The sequence below is a fragment of the Ovis aries genome, chromosome 6 (assembly GCF_016772045.2).
Source record: "Ovis aries strain OAR_USU_Benz2616 breed Rambouillet chromosome 6, ARS-UI_Ramb_v3.0, whole genome shotgun sequence".
In the NCBI taxonomy this organism is placed as follows: Eukaryota; Metazoa; Chordata; class Mammalia; order Artiodactyla; family Bovidae; genus Ovis; species Ovis aries.
In genome coordinates this window covers 93,960,581-93,978,875 of record NC_056059.1, presented here as the reverse complement: position 1 = coordinate 93,978,875, position 18,295 = coordinate 93,960,581, and the positions used below count along the sequence as shown (strand labels likewise).

General features: G+C 43.5%; 1 protein-coding gene across 1 annotated transcript in view; it reads right to left on the bottom strand.

The window, feature by feature from the left end:
• Positions 1-18,295, bottom strand: part of FRAS1 (Fraser extracellular matrix complex subunit 1) — a 523,572-nt gene that overhangs the window by 26,218 nt on the left and 479,059 nt on the right. Inside the window, exons 61-67 of the mRNA XM_027970762.2 lie at positions 16,223-16,423; positions 14,328-14,515; positions 12,687-12,962; positions 9,510-9,742; positions 6,619-6,779; positions 4,200-4,414; positions 704-854 (exon numbers count right to left, since the gene is read on the bottom strand). Of these exons, the coding sequence (XP_027826563.2) occupies positions 704-854; positions 4,200-4,414; positions 6,619-6,779; positions 9,510-9,742; positions 12,687-12,962; positions 14,328-14,515; positions 16,223-16,423 (1,425 nt within the window). The remainder of the gene's footprint in view (positions 1-703; positions 855-4,199; positions 4,415-6,618; positions 6,780-9,509; positions 9,743-12,686; positions 12,963-14,327; positions 14,516-16,222; positions 16,424-18,295) is intronic.

Here is an 18,295-nt window from a genome sequence, read left to right as displayed (position 1 = left end):
AGTGAATGGAGGAGAGAATCATGGAGTTTTAAGGGCCATTCATGGGGTGGCAGTGGGAGAAGGTGGGTGGAGAGAGGCAGAAGAGAGAGGCCTGATGATCTCAGCTGAAGGGTCAGCACCCATCCAGGCTCTGCGGGGGAGCCTCCTCTTAAGGAGAGCAATGACACAGACAAGCCTGGGGTGAAGGTAATTGAAAAAATTCAGCATTGTCGTCTTTGAAGTAAAAGTAGGGTTAAAATTCCTACTTTTAAGGATGCAACAATAGAGCAAACTTGATATCAAATGAATAACGTAACCCGGGTTATTCTTGATGTATTTCTCCACTTCTGTGTATCTGATTTCAAGACTCTGTTCTCCTTAAACAACATGAATCACATCATTTTCTCTAGACTATATTCCAAAAGAACACACACTTGTTCGGCAGTATGGGACTTGTCTATCACTTGCCATCCTCTCCTCTGGGGCCCTGGCTCCCTGGACTGAATTTATCATGATGGTGGAGGCCTTCCAGCATTAATATCTACGGACATCAGGCTTTCTCGGAAACCACAGATCTGTATCCTTTCTACACTTTATGTGGCTCTGCTTTGATGGTATATAGGACAACAGGATGAGGAATGCAGCTACCATTAAAATGCAATACTTTTTAAAAAAATGCTGCTTAAGCATAAGGTAAGGCTTGGTAAGATGTCAGCGAGTATACCTGTTCTCCAGAGAACAGTGTCATAGAAGAAGGAGAACTCCATCTCAGTGTGGTGCTCCAAGGAGGCCCAGCCCCTGGGGGCCGTCACGTAGACATAGGACACGTGGAGAGGCACGTGCACCGTCAGGAAGGACTGAGCCGAGTCTCTCACCTGCCGAGCAAGCGGGGTGCACACAGAGAGGGTTATTTCTCCCCGGCACGAAGAGGTAGATGAGCATCTCACACCGGTTCAATCTTCATTCACTCATGTAGCCACTTATTCAGTATTAATCAAGCTCTCATGATTGTGCCAGGCACCAGGCTAGGAGCTGGGTCCTTAGCAGTGGGAAAAAACTAAAATCCCTGCCTTATGGAACCTACAGTCTAGTAGGGGAGATATATAAATGTGAAAACTAAAGGGGTGGGAAGTGGTCAGTATGCTTCTTTCAATCAGATAATCAGAGAAGACTTTAAGGAGGTAACATTTATAAACACTTGACTTTTTAAAAAATATATTTATTTTGGCTGAGCTGAGTCTTAGTTGAGGCATGTGGTATCTTTAGCTGGAGCATGTGGGATCTAGTGCCCTGATCACGGATGGAACCTGGGCCCTTGCATTGGGAGCAGGGAGTCTCAGGCAGTCCCCTAAAAACACTTCTAAAGTATGGGAAGCTCTCCTTCCACTGATCATTTGCTGGGAGCCTTGGTTGAGATTTTTAAGGCATCACAGTTATTCCCAAAGGATCTGGGCAGATCTGGGATCTACGTCAGCACACAGTTCCTGGCTGACCATAGTTTTCAGAAAGCCGTAGGAGAGCATAAAGCAACCCTAAACGGGAGGATGCCCAAGTCATGCTAGGACGAACGTGAGGCTGACTTGGATGTCTTAGTGAGTACTCAGACCTTCTCCAAGAGGAAAGAAGGTCATGGCATTTGGATATCATACTATGAAACTTACCAACAGACAGCTCACAGTCGGATAACTTCCTATTTCATTCAATGCTTTGTTGAAATTATGTTGAAAAGGCAGCACACCATACTTCTAAAAGAGCACCTTTTCTGAAGGAGTTCCTTTTACTGCCATTAATTCGGCTCTATTATTTTCATTTACTACACAATTAACAAAACTTGGATTGAAACATAACAAAATATGAACAGAAGCCTTCATGGAGAAGCTGTGTATGAGTGAGGCAGTGGTTTATTAATTTTTGAGATATATATTGTATTTTCTGTCATAAATATATATTTCCTTTATAACAAAAAGTTTACTTTAAAACAATTATATTTTGTCATTGGCCAAATGTGATAATACATTATAGAACTTACATACAATTTTGTTTGAATATACAATGTAACATGTTTCCATGGGTAGTTAAGGGAAAGAGCCAAATGCTTAATTAATATTTATGACATTGGAACTTTATTTTTCCAAAGTATTCTTTCATATTCAAAGTTGTCAGGGATTTAAAGTTGGATTCCAAGTTCTTCAAAAGGCTCCATTAATTCCTTATGCACTTAAAAACCTTTTGTGAAAATCTTACTCTGTCTTTGGGAAATTTTCTGATTGTATCTGGATCTCACATCATGTTCTGTCCCCGTATGTACAGGTTTTTCTAAATACATTTGCCCTAATTTCACCATTGCTGATGTTAGAACCTCCATAAATTTTCTAGCTGACTGGTAAAATTATTTTTCCTCTGTTTCTGTTTATTCTCCATTAACCTGCATATTACTTATTAATCCTTAGAAAAAAACTCTTATAAATATTTACTGCACAACTCTTTTGTGGCAGACCTTGCTAGATGCTGTCCCACCTTGAGATTGCTAGTGCCATTTCAGAGGTTCAGCGAGGTTAAGTCTTCTCTAATTCTGCCGATATCTGATAAAGAAAGATAGGAACTAGGGCGAGTTTTAAGTTGTACACTCTACCATATACCACTTGTTTCATCTATTTTTAAAGAAACAGCACGAAGTACTTCTGTGGTATATATGTATTGGTTTAAAAAGTGGGACATATATAATAAGAATTTCTTGTCTTTGTCATTTTTAAGCATATTCTGAATAAAGATAGCCAAAACTATAATTAAAGTCAGGGAGAAGAAAGAATAATAATTTTGGGGAGGAGGGGGCCAAAGAAGGAACCAATCACTGAGTTTTTGCATATTTGAAAGTGGATGTAGGTTATGCAACTGCAGAAGCACGAAGGAAACCTCAGAAGGCCTTAAAATTCTATTCAGTAGAGGGCGATAGTGTATACAAAATGAGAATTAACCAAACCAAGAGGCATCTCCAGGAAACAAATTTTAATCAAAGAAACTTTCCTAAAATGATTACGCGTAAGTCCCCTCTTTCAGTGTGGTTAAACCTGACTTGAAGTGAAAAACAAATATTTGATTTTCTTAGTTCACTGAGATAACTACTTAAAATTGGGTAGCGCCTGCTTTAGAATTGTTTTTCCCATGAGGATGCATTAGCCTAGTCCCTTTGATATTAATGGCCTACGACTGTGACTTCTTGCTATAATGTTTTATTTTGTTGGGCTTTCCTAGTGGCTCAGACAGTAAAGAATATCTGCCTGCAATGGGGGAGATCCAGGTTTGATCCCTGAGTTGGGAAGATCCCCAGGAGAAGGGAATGGCTACCCACTCCAATATTCTTGCCTGGAAAATCCCATGGACAGAGGAGCCTGGCAAGCTAGAGTCCATGGGGTCACAAAGAGTCAGACATGACTGAGCAACTAAGACTTTCTTTATTACTGATGTTTAAGGACTATTAACCATAGGTTTGGAATAGGTATGACAGCAAGGTGTTTTGAACAGTTGCCATGATGCTTGGGACAACAGTGCTTTACTTGTCTGCTGAAAGACAGGGAACTTCTGTCATTTTAACTCATTTCCCCACGCAGGGAAAACACATCGACTTAGCCATCATCTTCCTATCAAGGTAAACCTTTTTGACTTTCCAAAATATGCATGCTTAGTTGCTCAGTCGTGTTGGACTCTTTGCAGGCCCATGACTGTAGCCCACCAGGGTCCTCTGTTCATGGGATTTTCCAGGCAAGAATACTAGAATGGGTTGCCATTTCCTTCTCCAGGGGAATCTTCCTGACCCAGGGATCAAACCTTTGTCTCCTGCATTGGCAGGTGGGTTCTTTACCACTAAGCCACCTGGGAAGCTCTTTCCAAAATACACCTAGAGGAAAAAACTTATATACCTAGAGAAGCAAGGCTATATTAGATTTTTATATAAATGACTGCCAGACAGCTAATTTTCTTCAACTTAATTTAAACATCTTCCATATTAATTTTCTAATTAGCTGATTGAGAGGACTTTGGGGGGCTTGCTCTAGCTATGATGCTGCTAAGGTCTCTCTTACAGGGTTTAGAAAGAAAAGTCCCTTGGTTGGTGCAGTTCTGGGAGCAACTGGGTGCTAAAGTGCTTCAGTTCAACGAATGAACAAGCTTTAACATGATATCCAGGTGCACGCAGCCTTCAGACAGACCCCTGGGGCACCCACCTGGAAGTCGGCGGTTACAGACCCCCCACAGACATCAATCAGCTCCGTCATGTCATAATAGGCATCAAACGTCCAGACGCAGCTCTTCAGGTTCAGGTGTTTGTAGAGCTGGATGGTCTTTGGCTCCCGCACGCTGGGGTCAAACTGGAAGGGGCGGTCGTAGCCAGGCCCCAGTGCCACGCTGTCATGGACCCTGTCGTCCAGGAACCCTGCCTCTGCGGGAGAGGGAGAAACAAGGAACAGTAATCCAGTCTGTGCACCTGCCCTTCACCAGCTTCCCAGGAGCTGGGGGGAGAGGAAGAGCCACATCCTCTGGACACACAGAGAGAGCTTTCCTTCCTTCTGAGATGACTAATAGAGCACCCCAGGGCTCCCAGGCTTCCCTCGTGGCTCAGACGGTAAAGAGTTTGCCTGAGATGTGGAAGACCCATGTTCGATCCCTGGGCTGGGAAGATTCCCCTGGAGAAGGGAATGGCAACCCACTCTAGTATTCTTGCCTGGAGAATTCCATGGACAGAGGAGCCTGGCAGGCTATAGTCCATGGGGTTGCAAAGAGCTGGACATGACTGAGCAACTAACACTAATTAACTAACCAGGGCTCCTGACACAAGCTCGGTGACAAGGCGAGGGGAGCTTGTCATCTTGCCCATTGCCACATGTTAAACAGAGTGACTGGGGTCACAGACTCAGGGAAGATGCTGCAAGAGCCAGGGAAGAAAAGATGAATGGATGAGACCATAAATGAAGAAGCCAGTGCCTGGTGGCCCTGTGTATCTCTTGGAAAAGAACACAGTAAAGCCTTGCCTGTCACACCTGCCCAGGCTGGTGCTATGCTTCACAATCAGTCCTTGAAGAAATGGATTTATTAGATGGAGAATCTGTTGGTGAAATCTTCTTTCTCAAGACTGACTTTTTAAAAAAATAGCTTTTATGGGGAGCCAGCAAACAAACATCTGACTACTCCTCCCCTACCTCCTATGGTTTCTGAACTCTTGCAGAAAAAAAAGTCTTAATTCTGTGTTAATGAGTAAATAGCTCGCTAATGATGCTTGACTAAGCCTCCCTTGCTACAGGCAAAAATTATTGGATCAAATGCTGCCAAGCAACTGAACTGTTCTAAATTAAGGAAGACCTTTATGCAGAAGAGAGCTGAATACAGACACAATTTTAGAATATTAGGGTTAACCTTTGTATGGTTCTGAAAGCAACTATGATATTCTGAAAGAGCTGATCCATTTCTCAGAATGTTTGACACCAGCACACAGCCCTCTGCACCACAAAGACCAGGGTGTCAGTGAACATGCACTAATTGTGGTCAAGTAGGAAGAGGTGCAAACTTTCAGCCTGCAGACATGGTATGTTTCTTCCACTAGCTTGCATATGCAGACCAATGAAACTTTCATCTGCAGCCCAGTGACTTAGGAATCATTTACACTCTACTAATTCCTACTGTATCAAGACCATCACTACCCAAAGTGATGCTTAATGAATATGGAAGAGGACACGAATGCCTTCCTGTCTTCAAAAGCACTGTTAAATGATTCATCAGTTGCAAAGGGAGGAAATGCGCATTTAATGTGCACTTGCTAAGGTGAATGGAAACGGACAGGATTCTTTGTAAACTACAACGTCTGCCCTGGTGAACAGGAGATGTGCTGCCTCAGCCGTCAGTGTCCTTGGGTCTGGATCAGCTGCAGAGCCCCACGGCACGCACTTGCTCCAGCAGTCTGCAATCCACGGACTGAGCGAGGTGGGGCAGAGAGGTCTGCCCACTGGGGCTGGAAGCAGGACACGATGGATAGCTAGGCTCTCTCCAGAGCTCCCTCTAAGAACTGGTTGCGGTTTCATTGGCCACACTGCAGATTTCTCCCTCTGCCCAGTGCTGCTTCCTCCCTTTCCCTTTAGGAGATGTGGATGCCCAATAAACACCTCATACCCCAAGCTCCACCTTGGCTACTGCTCCTAGAGAACCAGCCTGTAGTTTCTACCATTGCACAGGAGCTTTATAAAATGCTGAGAGCATGGGAACCAAGTGCGGGAGAAAGAAGGAGCTAAAATCGACCAGGACGGGGGTTTTTAAATTGTCAGCACATTCAATCCCTACCTTGTTTGGGAGCAATTATTCTCCTCATGTGATAGATAAGAAAGCAGTTGGCTCAGAGCTGTCCAGCTATTTTTGTTGAGTTGTACAGGGAGTGGAATAGGGACATGAACCTTGTCAGTTTGATTCCAAGGTCTTTGTTTTTTCCTATTCACGTCACTGTCTAAGTTGCCTATGTTTGGCTGCTTGCTGATGAGCAGATCCACTAACCATGCAGATTTTGAGGACGAGAAAACATGAAAAGCAGAGTTCACTTAGCCACATCCCTAAGGGTCATCGTGCTGGGCTGGGCACACTAACAGGGAAGTCTCCCCTCACCTGAGATGCCTCTCAGGTCCCGGGTGGTGACGAGGTTGGAGCAGACGTGTTGGTGCCTGTAGATGGACTCAGATAGAAGAAAATGCAGGTTGTGCAGCGGCATGGTGGAGATGAGTGGCAGCATTCCATCCTGGTGCGGAATCTGCACGGAAATGTGGATTCTAGGGGGGAAACAAGAGCAGAAATCAGTGCTTTCAGGTGCCTGCTGTAAGCAGCTAGCATGGTACACTGTGTACATGTGTGTGCTCAGTTACTCAGTCATGCCTGACTCTTTGAGACCCCACAGACTGCAGCCCACCATCTCCTCTGTCCACAGGATTCTCCAGGCAAGGACACTGGGGTGGGTTGCCATGCCCTCCTCCAGGGGATCTTCCCAACCCAGGGATCAAACCCTCACCTCTTACGTCTACCTGCATTGGTAGGCAGGTTCTTTACCACTAGTGCCACTTGAGAAGCCCCCAGTATGGGGGGCTAAGGTCAATGGAAACGGACAGCTTTCTTGCTTTCTCATAACTCAATTTGTCTTCACCAATGAATTTACCAGTTTTTTTTTCCTGAAGCTTTCCATGTAGGAGTTCTCCCTGTACATGAGGGTACAAAGTGCACGCAGGGTTATTCTCCTCCCTCCAGCCCCTGGGAGATCCTCCAGAGTCAGGACTGATAGTAATCGAGAATCATAGATTTTTTGTGTATACAAGAAAAGATAACATCGCAACCATAAATTATAGCTTTCTTCTGCTTTAAAAGGAAGCTTTGTTTCCTCAAGAGCTGGAGCCGAGTGGATGGTATAGGCACGGCTAAGTTTCTTTCTCTGTCTGTGGAGGGTTGCCACCGAATTTTCTAAAGTATTTGTGCCCAAAAGACATCACTGAGCTCTTAAACTTTAAGGCCAGTATCCCTACCCAGGAAAAAAGCCTAGAAATAGTAATACTCCACTATTCAATAGTCTTGGGGCTTCCAAGGTGGTGCTAGTGGTAAAGAGTCCACCTGTAATGCAGGATCTGATCCCTGGGTCAGGAAGATCCCCTGGAGGAGGGCATGGCAACCCACTCCAGTATTCTTGCCTGGAGAATCCCGTGGACAGAGGAGCCTGATGGGCTACCATCCATGGGGTTGCAAAGAGTCGGCATGACTGAGTGACTAAGACACACGTGGTCTCTCCCCAACTTAAAAAGCCTTCCCTTCCCCACCAGCAAGTTCTAACAAGGCCACCAGCCCTCACGGGCCTCAATCTGCAGCAAGCTCTGCCTTGAACTACATTCTTCTGCCTTTAGATACCTTTGTACCGGGAAGTCTGTAACTTATTTATATTAGCTGCTATTTCTTGTATGCTTTAAGAGTCTGTCTTGGCTTCCCACTAAGAGGGCAAAGGACCATTTCCTTCACTTCTGTTTTTCCAGAGCCTGTAGTACACAATTCTAAATAAAATATGAGCTTAATAAATACCGGTTAACACTGTAACACAACAAAACTGTACTGAGGGGCTGCAATTTTTTCACTGTTCAAGTTTAAATTTTCAGCATGTTTATTGAGGGTGCATTGTGAGTTTTTGCAGCTAGTCTCCCAGAACAAAGACTCATGTTTTAAAGAAGGATCAGAACCTCAGAATATGAACAGAATGGCTCTTTTTGTAAGGAACGGGGTCAGTAGTAACCCTGGACACTTCTGTTATTGCTTTTTACAAAAATAAATTTTATTCTGTTAGAAAAAAAGAGAAGGATTTGCATATTTTTGGCTCCATGTTCAAATCTGTTTTTTTTTTTTTTTCATGTAAATGAGCCCCTTTCTCTAAGCTCAGTTGCTCATAAAGGCATGCACATAAACACTACCAGGTTTAATGAATATGTATGCTGCTGCTGCTGCTAAGTCACTTTAGCCGTGTCCGACTCTGTGCGACCCCATAGATGGCAGCCCACCAGGCTCCCCTGTCCTTGGGATTCTCTAGGCAAGAACACTGGAGTGGGTTGTCATTTCCTTCTCCAGTGCATGAAAGTGAAAAGTGAAAGTGAAGTTGCTCAGCTGTGTCCGACTCTTAGTGACCCCATGGACTGCAGCCCACCAGGCTCCTCCATCCATGGGATTTTCCAGGCAAGAATACTGGAGTGGGGTGCCATTGCCTTCTCTGATGAATATGTATAACCTACCTGAAATAATTTTTTTTTTTTTTGCTATACAAAAAATGAAAGCATCCATTTTCCATCAAGATCATAGGACACAGGAAAAAAAAAAGGCATATCTGCCCACTGAGTTATAATTCACTAGTGTTTTTACTTATTTGCTCACTGGGTACTTAGCGAGTGCCTCTTAGGTGCCAAGAAGAACATTCTAGGCAGAGGGGATGCAAAATAAACAGTCATGGTCCCTGTCACCATTGTCTGCTGGGTGGGGATGACAAGGAGAGAATGAATAATGATCACACTCTCGGAGAGGCAGATGCGGCTGCCAGAAAAGTGGGAAGTAAAAGCTTCCAAATTAAACTGGGGGAGATGATGGAAAAGTTCCTAGAGAGATGCCATGGCTTAGGTATGGTGGGACAATGGGATTTAAGACTATGGAGTGGAAGGGGACGGGGGAAGGCTGGAGCCAGGAGTAGCCACATGGCAGAGGCAGGCCGCCTAAGAGTGCTTGAAACCCTGAGGAAGTTACATGTGATTCCCTGTAGGTGGACTGGCAGGTGAAAATAACAAGATGAAGGAAATGAGGCTAGCAAGATCGACAAGGGCCAGATATTAGGGTGCATTTGAAGAAAGTCAACTTTTTATGAAGCATTCATCACCATTACTCTTATTTTGCAGAAGCATCACTCACTGATCTGTCCCACCTAGAAAACACACAGTGCACAGCTGGGGACTCTCTCTGCCATCTCCTCATGGAAGGCACTTCCCCCTGACCTGTTGGGATGCTCCTTGTGTTTGACATCCAGGTATTTCAAGGTCGCGATGAAGGACTGAGCCTGGAAGCCTCGGGCTGTCCCAGCCACCACTGGAGTGTGGCAGATAGCGCTGTCTGTTCCGATGGTGACAATGTTGCTCCTCAAGGGGGTCCCCACGTGGCCCACCTTGTCCACAGCCTTGGCCACACAACGTACATGGAACCTCCGGCTGAAGTAAATGCTGTCCAGGACCTACCAGGAAGAATAAATCACCTCAGACACGTGGATGCTGCCTCAACAGCTCTTCATACTGTGTCTTCTGGATGATAATCTGTGATAATCTGTGAAGACCATTGTCAGCTGAAAAAACTACACAACCTAAAAGGTGAGAGTTATGTTTTATACAGCAGGCTAAACTGAGGACTTAAACCCAGGATACAGCATCTTAGATAACCGTGAGAGACTGCTCCAAAGAGGAATGGGAAGAGCCAGGATACATATTAATCAGAGTTTTTGCAACAAAGGCCAGGTAGTTGGAACATCAAAAGATGACTGTTAAAACTGGATACCTCAAGTTAAGGAATTTTGCACTTTTCCATGTATAGGAAGATGAAATAGTTTGCTGCTGCTGCTGCTGCTGCTAAGTCACTCACTGAAATCATTCCTTTAATAGGCATCTCAGCTATCAGTGGCCAGTATCCTGTGTTTTCTCATCCTGAGTCTCTTTAGGGTGTCCCACTGGCTGCAGTGGCTGCTGTTGCAACGTCCTTTGTGGACTGACATGGCAGGCTGCATTCTTAGCCCACCCCATCCATTATCCATCCATCTATCCATCTATGTGTCCATTGATCTACCCACCTATCCATTCACTCACCACCTCAGTATTGACTTTCTACCAGGAGCCAGGCACCCGGGACAGAGCACTGAGTACTTAGAGCCTTGGGTTGTAAGCCAGGTAACTAGCAAGTAGACAAATGTGGAGCAAGAAACTGGAGACGACTGATTCCCAATGATACTTGTTCTCTTTACGTATTAGGTTCAGAGGACTACTTGATTTTTCAGCCCTTCCAGCAAGACTCATTGCCTCTAAGTCACTTTTGCTGAAGGCATGGTATCAGGATAGAGAGGAAAGACACTTCTTTTCTAGGAGTTCTTAGTTTTCTTTCCTCCCTACTGCCATTCCCTCCCTTAACTCCCCTCTAATTACTAAGGGTTACAATAACATGGCAGACTTGAAGTTGAGAACTTGGCCTCTGACACCTACTGGCCTTGAAAGTCTTTCTACAGATTTTCTCATGCTCCAGACACCCAGAATCCATGAGTGCTTAATGCAATCTATGCAGAGGTAACCTAGGTCACTGAAACTCTCTAGGTGCATTGACATAGGGAAGTATATAATAAGAAAAACTCATTAGTAGTTCTGTGTGCAGCAAACCTCCCACAAAGCAATCATACCAACTTATAAATTCTACCATGGAAACAATTTTCACTGAAGTCCATTAAAAATTGAAGAAGATTTTTCCATTAAAATTTTTTAAATTAGCTGCCAGGACTTTATTTATTTATTTATACATGGACTTCATTCAGAAGGGATTTGAGGCATCTTACAAAAATGCACACACTACAACAGTATTAAATAAATAATTGAAGAAATGAAGGCAGAGCAGAGGACGCTGGGGTAAGAGGATTAGTCGCCAATTCATCACAAGAAGGCAAACTGAAATATAAGGTAAAATCGTAAACTTGGTACCTGATAAAAATGTATATTTGGCTCAAATCAAACCAACTGCCCCTTCATGGGTTTGTTGAATATAGAACAAGGTATTTATGAAACAATAAGCTGTTAAGTCTTGCCATTTACATTTCTAATAATAATAAAGATAATTTAAATTTGAACTAGATTATGTTGCAAAAGAATTAATCTTCTGGCCTTTCTGAATAAGCTGTGCCAAAGACAATGGACACGAGGGACCCACGTTATCCAAAGGCTCCCACGTATGTCTAACAGCTTTCTTCCACTATCTACTCAAGAGAGTTCTTTTTAAAACTTTATTTATTTATTTATTTTCGCTATGCTGGGTCTTCATTGCTGAGCACGGGTTTCCCCTCGCTGTGGTGAGCAGGGGCTACTCTCCAGCTGTGGTGCTTGGGCTTAGCTGCTCCTCAGCATGTGGAATCTTCCTGGACCAGGGATCAACTGAATTTGTCTCCCTGGCAGGTAGGTGGATTCCCAACCACTGGACCACTAGAGAAGTCCAAGGCACTTGTTAAAGTGAGAACAAACTGTGGATTTGTAGGGAAAAATCTAGAGAAATTAAGTCTGAAAAAAACTTGTGATTTCCAAAATTATGAAATGCACTCATTTCAGTCACAAATGATTGGTTGCTTGCTGGGTGCCGGATGCTCTGTGGAGCCTGAATCTCCACTGCTTTCAGCTTTCTCTGAAGAACATCATTAGTGCAATGAGCAGAGTCAGAACACTGGACTGTTTCCTGAGCGTGGGCAAAGCACTGCTGAACGTGGCTCCCTGATGGTGGCAGAGGTGTGCGTCTGGTCTCCTAACTCTCTGAGGACAGCAACGACATTCTGAACCTCTTTTCATATCTTCCCACCAGGCTTTGAAAAATACTGATCACTTAATAAGTATACTCTCATTTTATTTAATAACTGGTCCCCACTGTGTGCCACCAATGTGGCAGCCACTTTGGATTGGATATACAAATATGGTAGAACCCTTGGTCCTTTTTTCTTAAGGAATTTATTCCCTACTCCTTATTGAATGATTTAAGAGATTTGAAAAGAGACTCATTATTTGTACTTACCTAGAATCTTTGACTTACTTCATCATTTGTAAATCACTTTCCTATTTGTCAATGACCTTGTCAAGTGGATTAAGCAAAGGAGGTATTATTTTGTAGATCAGGAAACTGAGACTCAGAAAGGTGAAGTAAACACTTACCATCACATAGTTCAGAACAGGCAGAATCAAGGCTTGTAACAGGTTGTTGGAGTACTAGCCTAGCCCTCTTTCTGCTACACTGTATTACCTTTTCTCATACATAAGAACAAAAGGAAAGTGTTGTACCTGCTTAACTGTTTAGTTTATACCAAATGGCATGCAGGGACCTCAAGGAATTTGACAGAGCTGGAGCAACAAAGATAAAGGCCAGGTCTCTCCCTCTGTAACCAGACCTACCATGTGGTTGACACTGGTGAATGGCGTGTTGTCGGTGATGGTCTCAAAGGGAGACCGGGCCCCGTTGCCATCAGTGGGGGCGGCCACTTCCCAGCTGAACTGCACAGACGTCTGGTTGATGCCAGCCTCATGGCAGCGCTCCTTCATGACAGCATATTTGGGGAAATGGGGGTCGCAGGGCGTGACACAGACCAGCGGGTAGCCCGGGGAGGGGGATTTCTTGACTCCCTCCTTGGTAACCTCTTCCACATGGTCATAGTCAGCAAGTGTAATGACCTGCCAAGGAGCAACATAGCTTCAGCCCTGGGTAGGTATTGGGATGGTCAGAAAACTAAAGCTCTCTTCCCCAGAGACCTACATGATCACTTAACTCCTAGGGATTCTTTAAAATATAGCAGTAGTTTTAACAATGCTTAACCAGGCATTCCTAAAAGATCCTGGAAATCTTCAATAGTAGGGAAGATCCTCCTCCTCCCTGAGTTAAAAGCTTTAGTATCTTAATGGTCTCATTCCTAAATCAGATTCCTATGACTCAAGTGAAAAACACTCCACCCCCCACACACTGTAACCAAAACTCTATCATAAATGGCAGATATTAGTTAAAAGTTGCATTAAACTGTTAATGGCAGGCAGTAGTGCATCTGGCAAAATACAAGTAAATAAAGGATATATGTGAAGGACAGGGAAGCCTGGCATGCTGCAGTCCATGGGGTTGCAAAGAGACAGACATGACTTAGTGACTGAACATACATATATATTTGTTTCATGTTCAAAGAGACATATTTTGAAATGGTCTTTCTATTGTATGAGTTAGTCAGGGGAAGTTATAAGACTTATTTGGACTGCTTCATTATCCTATGTTAAATTCCCCTTGGCAACTTCTGGGAGCTTCCCTGGTGGCTCAGACAGTAAAAAATCCACCTGCAATGCAGGAGACCCGGGTTCGTTCTCTAGGTGAGGAAGAGCCCCTGGAGAAGGGAATCCAGTATTCTTATCTAGAGAATCCCACGAACAGAGGAACCTGGCGGGCTACAGTCCATGGAGTTGCAAAGAGTCGGACATGACTGAGGGACTCATGGCAACCTCTGTGAGTTTTCCTCCTAACTGTGAAGTCGGTGCATTCATTCTGTTCATCCCCAAATTGGGAAACACGGTGGTACAGCTCCATAGACACTTAATTCTATGCCCGTGGTGAGTATGTAGGATAATAGATATGTGGGAAGATTCCATTTTTACTCTTCTAGGGCTCACCAAAGAAATGAGAAGATCAATGGTATTGTACTTTCTTTGTCAGACAAAGGTCTCAACATAGTTTGGTCTCGCTCTTATGTGGAAACAAGGTTTCTCCTCTTTAGCACTACTGACTTTTGAGCCAGGCAACTCTTTGTTGAGAGGAGGGGGACTGTCCTATGTATTGTGTGTAGGATGTTCAGCAGCATCCCTGACTTCCGTCCTCTAGATGCTAGAAGCACCCAGTGTGACGGTCATGATGACCACAGATGTCACTAGACATTACTAGATGACCCTGGAGGTGATGGGAGTGAGGGATTTGGGGAAGGGGACACGAGCAGTCCTGCTTCTCTCAAGTTCTCATCTAATGCCTAAGACAGAAGCAACCATCCTCTGGGTCGTGAGACTTACAATGGGTGGTGCTGGCAGGATGAGACTCCCAGCTGCCTCCTGGTCTAGAATCGTCACTGTGGCCGTGGTCACGTCGCCAAGAACTGCTTCCACTGGGTCATCCGGGCCAAGGACTAGGGAGAACGATTCATGCCACTCCCGGTCCTCATTGGACAGGATCTCGACTTTAAAGAAGATGTGATCCACACCTTTGCCAAGGACAGAACAAAGGGAGCAAAGGTCCTCATCAGTGACCCACTTAAGGGGCACTGCTGAGGCTTCATGTTTCAGAGGCTCAATGCAGTGGCCGCCAATCACTTTAGCCCCATCTCCAGTGAGGGGTCAGTTTTATAGGTAAAATTCCACCTGTGGTGGAGGCTCAGTCCTACAGATTTACTATTCAACACCACATGAGAATTAATGGCCCCTGCCTGATACTAGCTGGTGGTAATAAAAATCTATGATCTAAAAAACACTCCACCCTGGTTATGCATTTTTTTTTGGCCTAATTTTTCGTTTCCCTTTACACTTAAGAACAAGCCCCTGTGTGGCAGTGAGTGCTTACACACTAGACACCGTTCAAAGCTGTCTCCTGGGAAGCGACAGCTCAGAGGTTACCTACAGGGCTGTCTCTGCCAAGATGATAATGTGACAGTTTCCCAGCATGGAATGGGGAGGGTTAGAGCTCAGAAATCCCCATGTTTTATATAAAGTGATTCTATGAGGGTGCAGCGACCCCTGGCAGTGGTCAAGATGACCTTCTTCCTCCTATAGACACCTGGGCTAGGTTACTTCTCGGGCATGCCTTTCCCCCAGATCCTTATGCAGAAGAGAAAGAAGCTAAGACACTTGGAAGAGAGGTCCTTGTGAGGATGTGGAGGAAGGGCACCTACCTTCCCTGTAAACACTAGCCAGACGCACAAGGGATGGAGCCAAAAGCCCTTTGAAGCTCCGTGGGGTGATGGAGACATACAGAGACACCCCTCCATCTCCAAGGGAGGCATTTCCTCCCTCCTCTTGCCATGTCATCTCTGAAGAGGGCTTCTACCATTTTTGCCCACTTCTGGCTACATCACAAACAGTGCCAGGCTATACACCAGCCTTTTCACCTTATATTGCTCCAGAAAGTTTTGGGGACAAGTCTAGAGTAAAAGCTCCTTTTTTGTCTCATTCCTTCCATTAAGGAAATACCTCAAACAATTAAACAGCTGGTTGTGAGAATCTCATCTTTCTCTCTTCCATGACTCATCTGCATAGCATCGCCTAGTAGATGTCAAGCCATTTGAACATGGAGATTGTGCCTTCTGGGTTGAGTAAACCCTGAGGGCCCAGCACAATGGTCCATACTGATGTTTGCTGAATGATGGCATCACATATATTTTTAAAAACTCAGGTGCTCCCATTGCTCAACCAAATCATAGGCTAACAACAACAACAAAAAATCCTTTTAAATGATCCAAAATGCCTAGGATGCTCTGAAGTAAAGCATTTCTTTTTTTTTTTTTCTTATCCTATGCCATTTTTACTAATTAAAAAATGTTAAGATTCCTACAACCTCAAATGTGTGCTTACTAAGTACTTCATGCTACTGGAAATATATATATTTTTAATTTTCTGCTTATTTTTTCCTTCAAACATAAGATATTAGCCTCTTTCTTAAGTAATACCTAGGAGGCTTCCCTGGTGACTCAGACAGTAAGAATCTGCCTGCAATTCGGGAAACCTAGGTTTGATACCTGGATCAGGAAGATCCTCTGGAGAAGGAAATGGCTACCCACTCCAGTATTCTTGTCTCGGAAATTCTATGGACAGAGGAGTCTGGTGGGCTATAGTCGATGGGGTCGCAAAGAGTCAGACACAACTAATCAATTAACACTTTAAGGAAGACCTACTAATTGGGATTGGCATTCAATTACCAGGACTGAACTTCAAGACTCGGCTCTTTGGGTAATAATCCACACCAGACTGGGCTGACCCATCCCGTGTGCTACAGCGAATCTTGGATGTTCTGTTCTGATCCCCTCTGCGGATCACCTTGACGTTCAGAACGGCAGTGGCATCTGGCCCTGAGGGTTCCCGGACTTGGTATGCAGCTTCTTCAAACTCAATGGTAGGAGCTAAGGAAGCAAGGTTAGGAGAACAAGAGCAAGTTGGAAAAGTGAAAAAGAATTCCAGCTCCCATGAAAACACTTTATAATGACAAGCGGGAATTTTTCACACTAGTTAACAATACAAAAGGCAAAATAGCTTGCAGTCATAAAAATCAATCTGTATTTACCCCTAAGCAATACTTTGGAAAAAGGAATTCATCTGTGATTCTACAGGAGCTGTTTCTCACATATTTCTTATTAAAAAGAGTGCAGTAGAGGAAACATTTTTAAGCACTTTGAAATGCATGCTATCCAAGTTTCCATCTAGGCCTTATAGCTCACAGCATGTTTTTAAATCTGCACAATTTATCAAGGGACCGAGACAGAGTAAGCCCTTGATAAATATCTATTGACTGATTGTATGAACCAACTCTTTTTCATTTATGAGATATGAATTTCATTTATATACTGCTTACATTTACCAAATCTATCTCCCATCTCCATCTCCTGGATCCTCCCTCCCACTGCTTTCACTTTCCCCCACCCTTAGCTTTATCTATCTATAAATATCACAGGTTAGTTAAGAATGAGTAGTTTTACCAATTTATGGTTGCCAGGTGGAAAGGATGGGGAGAAGGGGTAGTTAGGGAGTTTGGGATTGACATGTACACACTGCTACATTTAAAATGGGTAACCAATAAGCTAACCTAAAGTATAGCACAGAGGACTCTGCTCAATGTTATATGGCAGCCTGGATGGGAGCGGGGTTTGAAGGAGAATTGATAAAATGTATATGTATGGCTGAGTCCCTTCGCTGTTCACTGGAAGTGACATTGTTAATTGGCTATACCTCAATACAAAACAAAAAGTTTAAAAAAAAAAAGAGTGAGTAGTTTTAGTGACTGGTACAACAATAATTCAGAAACATAAGATTTCCGAACACAATCTGATTTGAAGTACTACCCTCATTGCTGTGAAATGAATAATTGTTTTCTTTAGAGTTCGAACCATGCCTTCCTTTGTATTATATTCTCAAGGGGAAGGGCAATGAGGTAGTGGTGGAAACAGTGAGATAAGAAGAGAGAAAAATTGGGAGCAATTACAGACCTTATACCCTCTAAAAACATATCATGGACTTTTGCAGAAATGTCTGGTGTCTCTATGTTTACTTCCCTCTTCTCTCTCAGAAAATCCGTTCTTCCTAATTGTCAAAGATACATCTCATTTGAGACTTCATAGTTTTACTGTGTGCGCTCTCTGAGACTGAGGTGTGTTACTGTAACAGTGTGAACCGGTGACTTCTCTGAGCCTAAGTACTGGGCTAAGTACTGTGTGAGCCTAAGTACTGGACTAAGTACGATCTAAGTACTGTGTGAGCAGGAGGGGTTCACCTCAGATCTGAACCTGTCTCCTTTGGTAATGAGCTAATTCAACTTCAAGGCTGGCTTCTAACTTTTTTCCCCTCAATTCAAGTTAGTCTCTATTTTATATTAAAAACCCTGAATCTCACTGACTTGCGTAGATTCTAGAATCTGATAAAATAAGGTTTTTCATGCAGTTTTGTTGCTTACAGCTGTGAAACTAAGAGCATAAATAAGATAACTTTGCTGGGGTTCAATTTCTTTACTTATAATATAGGATAAAATAACACCTACCTCAAAAGGTTACTGTCAGGATTAAATGAAGGTTTTTTTTTTTTTAAATAATATCCTTATAACAGTTCTTGGTATATAATCAGTATTCAATATAACAGCTATTACTAGTTGTAGTACTATTGTCTATTCATTTAAATATCTATTTTAATAAAACAGCTATGTCCCTATTTAAAACAGATTTTGTTTTCTTTGGTGCTTGGGTCATTCATTGCTAGCACTTGACTAAAGAATTTAAGTATTTTTA